Here is a 15720-nt window from a genome sequence, read left to right on the forward strand (position 1 = left end):
TACTACGATCTCACAAGGTGCATTACCAGCCCCTTTACCTCCTCCCTTCTCACCATTCAAGGCCCCAAGCACTCCTTTCAGGTTAAGCAGCATTTCACTTGACCTGTTTGTTTTGATTTGTTGTATTCATTGTCCCCCCCCCAATGTGGTCTCCTGTACATTGGGGAGATTAAACACAGTCAGGGTGACTGTATTGTGGAACACCTTCACTCAGTGACCCCAACCTTCTGGTTGTGGCAATTTTAACTCAGCATCTTGTTCTCATGCCCCATGTCTGTCCTCGTCCTGCTGCAATGCTCCAGTGAAACACAGAAGATAGGAGCAGGAGGTGGCTATCTGGCCTTTCGACCCTGCTCTGCCATTTGTTACGATCATGATTGATTGGCCAACTCAATAGCCTATTCCTGCCCTTTCTCCATAACCTTTGATCCCATTCGCCCCAAGTGCTATTTCCTGCTGCCCCTCGAATATATTCCACAGGCTTACCACTCTGGCTGAAGAAATGTCTCTGCATCTCTGTCCTAAATGGTCTACCCTGAATTCTCAGACTGTGATCCCTGTTTCTGGACTCCCCCACCATCAGGAATATCCTCCCTGCATCTACTCTGTCTAGTCCTGTTAGTATAAGTCTCATTTGTTTGAACTCCACCGAAAACAATCCTCATCTAGTCAATCTCTCCTCATGCATCAATCCCTCCTCATGCATCAATCCCGCCAACGGGAATCAGCCTGGTAAACTTTCGCTGTACTTACTCGAGAGCAAGAACCTTCCTCAGAAAAGGAGGTCTGATCTACACACAATACTCTAGGTATGGCCTCACCAAGGCCCTATATAATTAGAATCATAGGACCCTACAGTGCAGAAAGAGGCCCTTTGGCCCGTTGAGTCTGCACCAAACACAATCCCATCCAGACCCTACACCCATATCCCTATACATTATACCCACTAATCCATCTAACCTATACATCCCTGGACACTAAGGGGCAACTTCTTGGCATGGCCTATCAACCTAACCCGCACATCTTTGGACTGTGGGAGGAAACTGGAGCACCTGGAGGAAACCCACACAGACACGAGGAGAATGTGCAAACTCCACACACACAGTTACCCGAGCCGGGAATCGAACCCAGGACCCTGGAGCTGTGAAGCAGCAGTGCTAACCACTGTGCCACCGTGCCACCCAATTGCAACAACACATCCCTGCTCCTATACTTGAAATCTCTAGCAATGAAGGCCAACGTACCATTTGCTTCTTTACTGCCTGCTGCACCTGCATGCTTACCTTCAGTGACTGGTGCACAAGGACACCCAGGTCCCACTGCACACTCCCCTCCCCCAATTTATTATTATTCGGGTAGTAATCTGCCTTCTCGTTTTTGCTTTCAAAGTGAATAATTTCAGACTTATCCAAATTCTATTGCATCTGCCACTGATTAGCCACTCACCCAACCTGTCCAAATCATTTTGAAGGATCTCTGCATCCTGGTCACAGTTCATCCTCCCACCCAACTTGGTATCATCTGCAAACTTTGAGAACATTTTGTTCCCTCATCCAAATCATTAATATATATTGTGAATAGCTGGAGTCCCAGCAGTGATCCCTGTGGCACCCCACTAGTTACTACCTACCAATTTGAAAAACACCCATTAATTCCTACTCTTTGTTTCCTTTCTGCCAACTAGTTTTCTATCCATCTCAATATAGGTCCCCCAATCCCATGCTCTTTAAGCTTGCACAATAATTTCTTATGTGGGACATTGTCAAACACTTTCTGAAAGTCCAAATATACCACATCTGATCCTGCCACTGCTTTTTAAATGCTCCACTATACAGTCCTTGATAATGGATTTGAGAATTTTCTCCACTAAAGATGCTAAAATTAGTGGTCTATAATTCCCTGTTTTCTCTCTGCCTCCCTTTTTGAATATTGGAGTGGCATTAGCTACCCACCAATCTGCAGGGGCTATTCCCGAATTTATAGATGACCACTAATGCATCCACCATTTCGAAAGCCACTTTAAGTACTCTGGGATATAGATGATCAGGCCCTGGGGATTTATCAGCCTTCAATCCTATCAATTTTCCCAGCACCATTACTTGACAAAGGATATACTGGCACTGAAGGGGGTGCAGAGGAGATTCACTAGGTTGATTCCGGAGTTGGATTTTGAGGAGACACTGAGTAGATGGGGATTATACTCATTGGAATTCAGAAGAATGAGAGAAGATCTTATAGAAACATATAAGGTTATGAAGGGAATAGATAAGTTAGAAGCAGGAAAGTTGTTTCCACTGGCAGGTGAAAGTAGAACTAGGGGACATGGCCTCAAAATAAGGGGAAGCATATTTAGAACTGAGTTGAGGAGGAACTTCTTCACCCAAAGGGTTGTAAACCTGTGGAATTCCCTGCCCAGTGAAACAGTTGAGGCTACCTCATTGAATGTTTTTAAGACAAGGATAGATAAATTTTTGAACAGTAAAGGAATTAAGGATTATAGTGAACAGGTGGGTAAATGGAGCTGAGTCCAAGAGAAGGTCAGCCATGATCTTATTGAATGGCGGAGCAAGCTCGAAGAGCCAGATGGCCTATTCCTGCTTCTAGTTCTGATTATATGTTCTACTAATATTGATCTCCCTCAGTTCTTCCCTCTCACTATGTCTTGAATTCTCCAACATTTAGAGTCATAGAGGTGGGAAGCAGGCCATCGGCCCAATTTGTCCACGTCCCTTTTGTTAACCGCAAAGCTAGTCCCAATTGCCTGCATTTGGCCCATATCCCTCTGTACCCATCTTACCCACGTAATTGTCTGAACGTTTTTTAAAAATCAAAATTGTACCCATTTCTACTACCCCCTCTGGCAGCTTGTTCCAGACACTCACCACCCTGTGTGAAAAAATTGCCCCTCTGGACCCTTCTGTATCTCTTCCGTCTCATTTTAAATCAATGCCCTCTAGTTTCAGGCTCCCCTAACTTTGGGAAAAAATATTGACTATCTAGCTTATCTATGCCCCTCATTATTTTATAGGCCTCTGTAAGATCACCTCCAAGTCTCCTATGTTCCAGAGAAAAAAGTCCCAGCGTACCCAGCCTCTCCTCATAACTCAAACTATCAAGTCCCGGTGCATCCTAGTACATCTTTTCTGCACTCTTTCTAGTTTAATAATATCCTTTCTATAATAGGGGGACCAGAACTGTACACAGTATTCTAAGTGTGGCCTTACCAATGTCTTGTACAACTTCAACAAGACATCCCAACTTCTGTATTCAATGTTCTGACCAATGAAAGCAAGCATGTCAAATTCCTTCTTCACCACTCTGTCCACCTGTGACTCCACTTTCAAGGAGTTATGAACTTGTACCTCTAGATCTTTGTTCTATAATTCTCCCCAGTATCCCACCATTAACTGAATAAGTCCTGCCCTGGTTTGATTGGCCAAAACGCATCACCTCATATTCATCTAAATTAAACTCCATGTGTCATTCATCAGTCCACTGGCCCATGTTGGAATCCTAAATAACATTCTTCACTGTCCACTATGCCATCAATCTTGGTGTCAACTGCAAACTTACTAATAATGTCTACTAAATTCTCATCCAAATCATTAATATAACTGACAAATAACAATGGATCCAGCACTGATCCCTGAGGACATGGTCATAGGCCTCCAGTTTGAAAAAACAACCCTCCACAACTACTGTCTGTCTTCTGTCATCAAGCCAATTTTGTATCCATTCTGCTACCTCATTATGGATCCCGTGAGATATATGGCAACATCCTATCATGTGGTACCTTGTCAAAGACTTTGCTAAAGTCCATGTAGACAACATCAATTGCACTGCCCTCAACTACTTTCTTGGTTAGCCCTTCAAAAAACTCAATCCAATTTGTGAGACATGATTTTCCACTCTCAAAGCCATGTTGACTGTCCCTAATCAGTCCTTGCATTTCTAAATGCCTGAAAATCCTGTCTCTCAAAATACCTTCCAACAACTGACCCAACAGCCTTTCTCAACAGTAAATACTGATGAGAAATATTCATTTAGGATCTCACCCATCTCTTGTTGATCCACACATAGATGACTTTGTCGATCCTTAAGAGGCCCTACTCTCTTCCCAGTTACTCTTTTGCCCTTTGTGTACTTATAGAAGCTCTATGGATTCTCCTTTGCCTTATCTGCCAAAATAATCTTGTGTATCCTTTCTGCCCTCCTAATTTCTCTTAACTCTACTCCTATACCCTCTATACTCTTCAAGCAGCCTATGCATGTCATGTGCCTCCTTCTTCTTTTTGACCAGAGCCTCAATATCCTGGGTCATCCATGGTTCCCGACTTCTCACTAGCCTTGCCCTTCACTGTAGGAGAAATGTGCTTACCCTGAACCCTGGTTAACACACTTTTGAAAGCCTCCCGCTTACCAAACTTCCCTTTGCCTTCCCACAAGACTCTCCCAATTAACTGTTGAAAGTTCCTGCCTGATACCAGCAAAATTTTCTTGAGAAAGTGAGAGGACATGGGATCCAAGGGGCTGTTGCCTTGTGGATCCAGAACTAGCTTGCCCACAGAAGGCAGAGAGTGGTTGTAGGTGGGTCTTTTTCTGCATGGAGGTCGGTCACTAGTGGAGTGCCCCAGGGATCTGTTCTGGAACCCTTGCTGTTTGTAATTTTCATAAATGACCTGGATGAGGAAGTGGAGGGATGGGTTGATAAGTTTGCTGACGACACGAAGGTTGGTGGTGTTGTGGATAGTTTGAAGGGATGTCAGAAGTCGCAGCATGACATAGATAGAATGCAAGACTGGGCGGAGAAGTGGCAGATGGACTTCAACCCGGATAAATGTGTAGTGGTCCATTTTGGCAGGTCAAATGGGATGAAGGAGTATAATATCAAGGGTAAGACTCTTAGCAGTGTAGAGGATCAGAAGGACCTTGGGGTCCAGGTCCATGGGACTCTTAAAGTGGCCTTGCAGGTAGAGGATGTGGTCAAGAAGGCGTATGGTGTATGGCCTTCATTAATTGAGGGATTGAGTTTAGGAGTCGGGAGATAATGCTGCAGCTTTATAAGACCCTAGTCAGACCCCACTGTGCTCAGTTCTGGTTGCCTCATTACAGGAGGGATATGGAAGCTATTGAAAGGGTGCAGAGGAGAATTACAAGGATGTTGCCTGGACTGGGTGGCATGCCTCATGAGGATATGTTGAGGGAGCTCGGTCTTTTCTCCTTGGAGAGACAAAGGATGAGAGGTGACCCGATAGAGATGTATAAGATGTTGAGAGGTATGGATTGGGTGGATTCTCAGAAGCTTTTTTCCAGGGCTGAAACGGTTGCTACGAGGGGACACAGGTTTAAGGTGCTGGGGAGTCGGCACAGAGGAGATGTCAGGTGTAAGTTATTCGCTCAGAGGGTGGTGGGTGAGTGAAACTGACTGCCACCATTGGTGGTGGAGGCAAATTTGATCGGGTCTTTTAAGAGACTTCTGGATGAGTACATGGGACTTGATAGGATTGAGGGTTATAAGTAAGCCTAGTAGGTAGGGATATAATCGGCGCAACTTGTGGGCCGAAGGGCCTGTTTGTGCTGTAGTTTTTCTGTGTTCTATGTTCTAAATTGGCCTTGCCCCAATTTAGAATTTTAACTTTAGGCCAGACCTATCATTCTCCATCACTATCTTAAAACTAATGGAATTATGGTCACTGGTCTCAAAGCAATCCCTTACTAACATTTCTGTCATCTGCCCTTCCTTATTTCCCAAGAGGAGATCAAGTTTTGCCCCCCTCTCTATTCGGGCCATTCACATACTGAATGAAAAATTCCTCCTGAGTAGACAACAAATTTCTCTCCATCCAAGCCTTTCTTGGTATCTGACTTGTGACCTCTTCCGTGAAGACAGCACCAAAGTATGCATTCAGTTGCTCACGACGTGAAGATGCCAGCATTGGACTGGAGCAAACACAGTAAGAAGTCTCACAACACTAGGTTAAAGTCCAACAGGTTTATTTGGTAGCAGAAGCCACTAGCTTTCGAGTGTTGCTCCTTCGTTAGGTAAGTGGGAGTTCTGTTCGCAAACAGGGCATATACAGACACAAACTCAATTTACAAAATAACAATTAAACCTGGTGGTCTTTAACCTAGTGTTGTGATACTTCTTACTCAGTTGCTCAGCCATTTCTTTGTCCCCTATTAAACATTCCTCTGTTTCTATCTGTAGGGGATCTACATTTGTCGTCACTAACTTCTTTCTCTTCACATATCTATAGAAATTCTTGGCGTCAGTCTTTATGCTCCCTGCAAGCTTACTTTTGTACTGTATCTTCCCCTTCTTAATCAATTCGTTGGTCCTTCTTTGCTGAATTCTAAACTGCTCCCAATCCTCAGATCTATTGAAGCTCAACATAAGCTGGAGGAGTACCATCTCATCTTCTAATCAGGCACATTACAGCCCTCAGGACTCAACACTGAGCTCAACAACTTCAGACTGTGACCTTTCTCCTCATTCTTAAACTACCCCACCCCCCTCCTTTTTAAAAAAATACCTCATAGATGTATCGCCTCAATGCAAACCCCCTTCCCCTCTTAAAAGCCATCTGGCTTTTGTTCTTAAAGTTGCTCATTTTTGTTGCAGTTTCTACATGCTCCCTCCCTTCACTTCGGATGAAGAGTCAAAGGACCTGAAACATTAACTGTGATTCTCTCCTGACAGATGCTGGCAGACTTAGAATCCCTGTAGTACAGGAGATCATTTGGCCCATTGAGCTCATCCAGGCCCTATCCCTGTGACCCCATGTATTTATTCTGCTAGTCACACTGACATTGAGGGGCAATTTAGCATGGCCAATCCACCTAACCTACACATCACTGGACTGTGGGAGGAAACCAGGGTTGAGTTTTGCCGAGATCAACAAAACTCCCTGAGATTTTCCAGCTTCCTCTGTTCTTGTCTATAAACTGAGTCTGTGCAACCTGCCCTTAAACTGCAACCCTCTATACACCATCATCATCCTGCTGCTTTATCCCAGCCAGGCATATACTGTTTCTGAGGGGTGGTGCCCAGTTACCGTTTCAAACCTATGATCTTTCACCAGAATGAGGTCATTTAAAGTTTCACATTGAGGGTGAAGCTCAGAGTGTGGGTCACCTGGGGTTGAGGTGACTCCAAGATGACCCTGTTTCAGATGGAAGAACAATGGAATTCCAAAGACTCAAAATGTTAACTCTGTTTCTCTCTCCATAGATGCTGCTAGCCTGGCTGAGCTTTTTCAGTGTTTTTGGTTTGTATTTTATATTAGCAGGACTGGCTTGATGCTGGAGTAGGTTAGGTCCCTGGAGACTGCTGTTCCAACTGGGTCCTCCAAAAAAGCTCTGTGCTATGGGGAGGAGGTTGGGCCTGTCCTCATTGTTTAGAAGAATGACAGGTGGCCTTACTGAGACAGAGGAGATCCTCAGGGGCTTGACAGAGTAAATGCTGAGAGGTTGTTTCTCCTTGTGGAAAAGTCTGGGATGAGACGGCATAATCTCAGGGAAAGTGGTCACCTTAAGACAGAAATCAGGAAGAACGTTTGTGGAAGGGGTAGCAATCAAGTGGTCTGTTTTGTCCTGGATAGTAAGGTTTAAAGTTTATTTATTATCGTCATGAGTAAGGTTGCATTAACACTACAATGAAGTAACTGAAAAATTTCCTAGTACACTCCTACGCCTGTTTGGGTACACTGAGGGAGAATTTAGCATCTAACCAGCACGTCTTTCAACTGTGGGAGGAAACTGCAGCACCTGGAGGAAACCCACGCAGACACAGGGAGACTGTACAGCCTCTGCACAAATAGTGACCCAAGCCGGGAATCGAACCCGGGTCCCTGGCGCTGTGAGGCAGCAGTGCTAACATTGTGCCACCTTAGTATGAAGCTTCTTGAGTGCTGTTGAAGCTGCACTCACCCAGTACAGTATTCCATCACACTCTGGACAGAGTCAGCTGATTCCTACCTTCACTATCTCCAATTCCTCCTTACTCGCCGCCTGCTGCTTCTCCAACCGTGTACTCAACTGTGAGCAAATCTAGACAGAGAGAGAGAGAGAGAGAGAGTTACTGACTGCTGTTAGTCAACATGATGAATGAGTATCCCTCAGGGAGAGAGAGGAATGCGTGGGAGAGGGGTCTGAGGATTGCCCTCTTTCCAAATTAAAACTTATTGCCCCACACAATCCACTCCAGTAGTCATCGTCTGGGAGGAAGAGACACCTGGACCAAAGACACACCACCCGAAGTGATCCCCATGGACCAGGGAGACACCACCTGGAGTGCTCCCCATGGACCAGGGAGACATGCCTGGTGGGTCCCCAAGAATAAGAACATAAGAAATAGGAGCAGGAGTAGGCCATCTAGCCCCTCGAGCCTGCCCCGCCATTCAGCAGGATCATGGCTGATCTGAAGTGGCTCAGTTCCACTTTCCCGCTTTCTCCCCATAACCCTTAATCCCCTTGCCTACCAAAAACCTATCTACCCGCGTCTTAAATATATTTAGCGAGGTAGCCTCCACCACTTCAACGGGCAGAGAATTCCAGAGATTCACCACCCTTTGAGTGAAGAAGTTCCTCCTCAACTCCGTTCTAAACTGCGCCCCCCCTTATCTTGAGGCTATGCCCTCTAGTCCTGCTGTCCTTTCTGAGCGGGAAGAACCTCTCAACCTCTACCCTATCCATCCCTTTCATCATCTTATAAGTCTCTATAAGATCCCCCCTCATCCTTCTAAACTCCAACGAGTACAAGCCCAGTCTATTCAGCCTCTCTTCACAGTTCAACCCCCTCAACTCTGGTATCAGCCTAGTGAACCTCCTCTGCACTTCCTCCAAGGCCAAAATATCCTTGCGCAAGTGCGGCGACCAAAACTGCACACAATACTCCAGCTGCGGCCTCACCAGTGCCCTGTACAGTTGCAGCAAGACCTCCGTACTTTTATATTCAATCCCCCTCGCTATGAAGGCCAGCATCCCATTTGCCTTCCTGATCACCTGCTGCACCTGTAGGCTGGGTTTTTGCGACTCATGCACAAGGACCCCCAGGTCCCTCTGCACCGCAGCATGCTGCAGCTTTTCGCCCTTTAAATTATAGTCCCTCCTACTATTATTCCTGCCAAAGTGGATAACCTCACACTTGCCAACATTGTATTCCATCTGCCAGGTCCTCGCCCACTCGCTTAGCCTATCTAGATCCCTCTGCAGACTTTCTACACCCTCCGCACAATTTGCTTTTCTACTTATCTTTGTGTCATCAGCAAATTTCGACACCCTACACTCAGCTCCCTCCTCCAAATCATCTATATAAATGGTAAATAGCTGAGGCCCCAGCATCAATCCCTAGGGCACTCCACTAGTCACCAACCGCCAATCTGAATAGCACCCATTGACACCAACTCTCTGCCTCCTATTTGACAGCCAATCCTCTATCCATGCTAACACCTTACCCCCAACTCCATGCCCCCTAACCTTCTGTAACAACCTTTTGTGCAGCACCTTATGAAATGCCTTCTGAAAATCTAGAAACACCACATCCACCGGTTCCCCTCCGTCCACCGCACTAGATACATCCTCATCGAATTCCAATAAATTCGTCAGACACGACTTCCCCTTAACAAATCCGTGCTGCGTCTGCTCTATCAAACAATTCTTCTCAAGGTGCCTCGCTATTTCTTCTTTGATGACGGATTCAAGCATTTTTCCCACAACAGACGTTAAACTAACCAGCCTGTAAGTCCCTGCCTTTTGCCTGCTACCCTTTTTAAACAGCGGCGTAACATTAGCCGTTTTCCAATCTTCCGGCACTTCCCCGGAATCCAGCGAGGTTTGGAAAATAATCACTAAGGCATCCACTATCACCTCTGCCATTTCCTTCAGAACCCTGGGATGCATTCCATCCGGTCCTGGGGACTTGTCCACCATCAGTCCCGCTAGTCTATCGAGCACTACCTCTCTAGTGACAGTGATCACATTCAAGCCCTCAACTCCTACCATCCTTCTATCTTTAATGCCCGGCAAACTATTCGCGTCCTCCTCCGTGAAGACCAAAGCAAAAAACTTATTTAAGGCCTCAGCCGTTTCCTCATCCCCCACCACTAAATCCCCCTTCTCATCCTCTAAGGGTCCAACATTCACCCTAGCCAGCCTCCTCCTCTTTATATATTTATAAAAACTCTTACTATCCTTTTTTATATTTAGCGCTTGTTTAGCTTCATGGCCTATCTTTCCTTTCTTTATCAACTTCTTCGTCATTCTTTGTTGATTTTTAAACCTCTCCCAATCCTCTACTCGCCCACTACTTTTAGCCAGTCTAAACGCATCAGCTTTTAATTTAATACTCTCCTTTATTTCCCTCATTAACCACGGCTGGTTATCCCTTCTCCTACGATCCTTCTTTACCATCGGAATAAATTTCTGCTGAGCACCAAGAAAGATCTCCTTAAAGATCCTCCACTGTTCCTCAGCCGTCCTACCAACCAATCTGCACCCCCAATCTACATTTGCCAATTCCTCTCTCATCCTATCGTACTCCCCTCTGTTCAAACAGAGGACACAGGTCCGGGAACCCACTTTCTCATCCTCCATCTGCAACAAAAACTCAACCATACAATGATCACTCTTCCAAGAGGATCCTTCACAACAAGGTCCCTAATTCTACCTGGTCAGAATTCAGGAGACATGTCTGGAGTGCCCCTGTGGATCGTGGAGGCACTGTCTGGAGTGTTGCACTAGACTGTGGAGACACTGTCTGGAGGATCCCTCAGAACCCAGGACACACATCTGGAGTGCCCCTGTGGATCGAGGAGACAACATCTGGAGTGCCCTCCCAGATTGTGGAAACACCATCTGGGAGGATTCCCCTGGATTGCAGAGACACTGTCTGGGAGATGTCATTAGTGGATAGGTTCCACCACTTGTTATTAAGGGATTTTAATGTTGGAATAAACCTGGAAACTGGGCCCAGGACACAAATACAAAGATTGGAGCTGGTCTGGAATGGTCACCCTCAGAAACAGCAAAAATTACAGACAACCCTCAGACCCTCAAATAGCTACTCAATACACGGAGATTTTAAATGCAATCTGCTCACCATCAATCAGACAACACATGCAAAATGGTTAAACTGATAGTGTCAATACCTGTTTATACTCGGAGATGATGGCACTGGTTTTCCTGACTTCACATTCAGCTTTCTCTAACTCCCTGCGGAAAACTTCCTTAATCTGTGATGGCCAAAGATAAGCAGCAAGACAAATAACTGATGGACAGGTTCAATCAAAATTAAATAACATGAACAAGAGCCCGGGCCTCCCTCCTTCCCTCCTTCCCTCTCCCACAGCCCAGGCTTCCCTCCCTCCCTCCTTCCCTCTCCCGCAGCCCGGGCCTCCCTCCCTCCCTCCTTCCCTCCCCCGCAGCCTCAGGCCTCCCTCCCTCCCTCCCCCTCCCTCTCCCGCAGCCTCAGGCCTCCCTCCTCCTCCCTCTCCCGCAGCCTCAGGCCTCCCTCCTCCTCCCTCTCCCGCAGCCTCAGGCCTCCCTCCTCCTCCCTCTCCCGCAGCCTCAGGCCTCCCTCCACCTCCCTCTCCCGCAGCCTCAGGCCTCCCTCCACCTCCCTCTCCCGCAGCCTCAGGCCTCCCTCCCTCTCCCGCAGCCCGGGCCTCCCTCCCTCTCCCGCAGCCCGGGCCTCCCTCCCTCTCCCGCAGCCCGGGCCTCCCTCCCTCTCCCGCAGCCCGGGCCTCCCTCCCTCTCCCGCAGCCCGGGCCTCCCTCCCTCTCCCGCAGCCCGGGCCTCCCTCCCTCTCCCGGGCCTCCCTCCCTTTACCTCTCCCGTAGCCCAGGCCTCCCTACCTTTACCTCTCCCATATTCTGAGCCTCCCTACCTCTACCCCCCCCACAGACCAGATCTCCCTATCTTTACCCCTTCCACAATCCAGGTCTCCCTCCCTGAACCAGAGTCCAAGGCTTCCTTCACTTCTATCCCAGAGACCGAGCTGCCCTCTCTCTCCAGGAGCCTGGGTCTCTCTCCCTCTCGAAGTCTGGGCCCATTACCAAAGGCTGGGCCTCCCAGCCTTGCCCCATTCTCATGGTCAGTCCCTGCCACCCCCCCCCGCCCCCTATAGACTGTGTAGATACCCCAATATGGAAGACCGGGTCTATACCCCAATGCTGGAGACCGAACCCACACCCCAATTCTTGAGCCCATGTCCTCCACCTTGCCCCATCCCCAGAATCTGGTCCCTCATAGAGACCGGACCTACATCCCAATATGGAAGACCAGGCCTACTTCCCAATGCTAGAGACCAGGTCCTCCATTCTGCTCCCAGACTCTTCTCCTTTCTCTACCTGTGCTGACTCTTCCGCCTGTCTCCTCTTTTCATCTTCTGTCTCCACCAGCCTCTGTTTGGTTTGCAAGAGTTCCTTGTTGAGGACATCGGCCTTGTCTTCAATCTGTCTTGGTAAAATAAGCACAGTGTCAGTGTATTGAGTGTAAACTTCCATTGAGCTTTACCTGACATTCCAACACTTTATCCAGTGAACACACCTTGTTATAGGGATAGAATTTCATTCAATCCCAGGGTCCTTACACACCATGAACCACACCAGACATTTTAACTGATTAATCACGTGATGTTCAGCTGAGCTTGTCAGCTGTGCCTCAGTGGCTAACAGTAACCTTTCAACTACAATGTTCCAGCTTCAAGTCCCATGTCAGAAACTTGAGCACGTCAAGTCCGACACACCACAGCGCAGTACTGAGGCCATGCTGCACTGTCAGAGGGGAGACATTTATTGGTGGTCTTCTCTTCTCTCTCAGGTGGATTAGAAGCTGCCTCAGTAGGATTTCAAACTGTGGGGAGGTTTTGCCCAGTGTCCTGGCCAATACCAATCTCTCGATCAACATCACTTGTTGACCTGGTCACTATCATGCTGACACTCGTGAAAGTTCAGTGTGGAGTGTTGTTTGGCCAGTCCATTCCAAAGTTACAGTTCAAAAGTATGTCATCAGTTTGGGAGAGTGTGAAGTTGTGAAAGGTGCTTTAGAAAGGTAAGATTTTCCTTTTATTTCCAACTTTTGTACATGCAGATATTCAACATGGTTTAAATTGATTATTTCCCTCACCTGATCCAGGTCACTCCTCAGGGCAATCTTGCTGGTTACAAGTTCATGTGCCAAGTCATCATTCTCCTGTTCCAGACGCAAACTGGCCTCTTGCAGCCGCCGATTCTCCCGCTGTTAATAAATAAATCAACAGAGGTCCAGTCACTCAACCAACAGCAAAATGTTCATCTGCAGGAGCCCTCATCAGAGCCAGTCACAGCCTCAGCCTCTTCACCCCAGACACAGTCATAGGCCTGGGCTTCAGCCCCAGTTGTGGAGCCTCTGCCTCCTTGCCCTTAGACACAGTCACAGCTTGAACTTCAACCCCAGTCATGGAGTGTGGGGCTCACCCTGGCCTGGTTACAGAAACAATTACATTCATTAAATAGACAGGCCTCTAGTGTCTCATAGGTCACGGAGGAATGAAGTTGTCCTTGAAGGCGCTGCTTTGTCTTGGGACCAAGAGTTAGGTGGTCTCGAGCAGGCTGGTGGATGTAGAATGGGATCAGCAGCAATGAAGTGGAGAAAGAGATAGTAGAGAAGTACGAGACCAAAGAAATATTGTGCAACATGCAAACAATAATGGAACGTGGTACACGTAGATACATGGAAACAGACAACATCAAAGAGACAACAAAACCAGAAACACAGACACAAATACATAGAAAGCAGAGTGGTCAGTAATGTCAGCATTCAATAACATACAAGGTCTGAGAGAAATCTCCACGTGTTTCCGTTTGCAGGAGTCAGCGCCTCCAGCAGCACACAGAGTAATGGGTAAAAGCTCAGATGATGTGGGAAAATAGAGGGGACAGGCAGAGCAAGAAGGGAAATTACAAAGTGAGTTAGCAAATCAGAACAATAGAGGGGAGGGCGGGCACGCGATGGCAGGACGGAGTGGGGATGGGCAGGCGCGTGGAGGGAGGGAGCGGGTGCACCATGGCAGGACGAAGCGGGCGCATGATGGCAGGATGAGGGAGCAAGTGCGTGATGGCGGGAGTGGGCGTGCGACAATGGGACGTGGGGGGGGAAAACAGGCACGCGACAGTGGAAGGGGGGGAAGCGACGGCGGGAGGGAAGCAGGCACACGACAGCAGGACGGAGGGGGGAGAGCAGACACACGATGGCGGGACGGGAGGGGGAGTGGGCACGCGATGGTGGGACGGGTGGAACAGGCACGCGACAATGGGGTTGGGGGGGGGGAGTGGGTGCATGACGGCAGGACGGAGGGGAGCTAATCCCAATGCGGGCCATTGGGATTACCTTAGGGATTTAAAAAAATGGGCGGCATGGACAAATTTGGCCAAAGGACCTGTTTCCATGCTGTAAACCTCTATGAATCTATGACACCTCTTAAACCTCACTTTGATCCTTTCAGACACTCATTAAAACATAGCTTTTACAGCAAAATATTGGTCACCTCCTCTACTATTGCCTCGTGGCTGGGTGTCAAGACTTAATTTGATAAATCTCCTTCGGGAAATTTCCCAATATTAAAACTTCAAATAACAGTTGTAGTTGTACTGGTCCATGATGGGTGTAAACTAAACTATAACTGGGCTTTCCCAAATTGGTGACTGTAATCCGAAGCTCAAGTACAGAATTTACTTTGGAGCCTGTGTGCAATAGCAGCCTCTGTCCTCTGGGTGGTGCTGCCAAGTGATTTGTCACCCCAATCTCCCCAGTTCATTGAGAAGGCAGAGTCTCAGCAGCAGCAGCTCAGAATATAATGAATTCATTTAGTTTCAAACCTCTTCCCATCTCTATATGCTCTGCTCCTCCAATTCTAGGATATTCCATGTCTTTGATTTTCCTCACCTCAGCACTGGCAGCCATAGGCTTTGGCATTTTATCTATAAACTTCTCTTCTCGTGAATGTAAAGCCTGAATAAACATTTGGTTACCTGATCTAATATATTCTTATGTGGCTCAGTGTCACACGTTGCCTGATTACAGGCTTGTGAAGCACCTTGGAATGGTTTTCTACGTTCAAGGTATTTTATAAATATAGCTACTGTCACTGGCAGAGTGGCCCAGTGGTTAGCACTGCTGCCTCATAGTGCAGGGACCTGGATATGATTCCCAGCTCAGGTCATAGTCTGCGTGGAGTTTGCACATTCTCACCATGTCTGTGTGGGTTTCCTCCCACAGTCTAAAGATGTGCGGGTTAGGTGGATTGGCCATGCTAAATTGCCTCTTAGTATCAGGGTTACCATTAGGGTAAATGTATGGGGATAGGGTGGGATTGTGGTCGGTGCAGACTTGCTGGGCCTCCTTCTGCACTGTAGGATTCTATGAATAGTATCTACCAAGAAAAGTTACTTATTTACAGGATTCGTCTTCACAAGTAGAGAAAAGGACTCCGGCTCAATGGGTTTGGAGACGTTTCATAAATTCAATACATGATCTGCAGCCTCTGCCACACATGGTGTTTAAAGGGTTGGCTGGATGAATTGTTTGGAGATTTATGTGCTCGCTCTGCCACCTCAGCATGTTTCCTGATGAAGTCTCTCGATGTGTTCAGCCTTGCCAAATAAACTGTCTCCATTTTGGTCAGTCAGGGTCTCCCGTGAGTTTGCATGATTATTTGATTGATGTGGGGATGCTTTGAGCGTT

The 15720-nt window shown here is 47.3% G+C and overlaps 1 protein-coding gene across 6 annotated transcripts in view; it reads right to left on the minus strand.

Moving 5' to 3' along the window:
* The window catches only part of rabgap1l (RAB GTPase activating protein 1-like), a 462369-nt gene that overhangs the window by 17445 nt on the left and 429204 nt on the right, over nucleotides 1-15720 (minus strand). For all 6 annotated transcript variants that reach the window (XM_080196010.1, XM_080196008.1, XM_080196011.1 and 3 more), the window contains 4 exons: nucleotides 13126-13236; nucleotides 12348-12452; nucleotides 11148-11231; nucleotides 7978-8049 (listed from right to left, as the gene is read on the minus strand). In XM_080196010.1, the coding sequence (XP_080052136.1) occupies nucleotides 7978-8049; nucleotides 11148-11231; nucleotides 12348-12452; nucleotides 13126-13236 (372 nt within the window). The remainder of the gene's footprint in view (nucleotides 1-7977; nucleotides 8050-11147; nucleotides 11232-12347; nucleotides 12453-13125; nucleotides 13237-15720) is intronic.

This window comes from Carcharhinus amblyrhynchos, chromosome 9, assembly GCF_965287045.1.
Source record: "Carcharhinus amblyrhynchos chromosome 9, sCarAmb.v2.hapA, whole genome shotgun sequence".
NCBI classification, from domain to species: domain Eukaryota; kingdom Metazoa; phylum Chordata; class Chondrichthyes; order Carcharhiniformes; family Carcharhinidae; genus Carcharhinus; species Carcharhinus amblyrhynchos.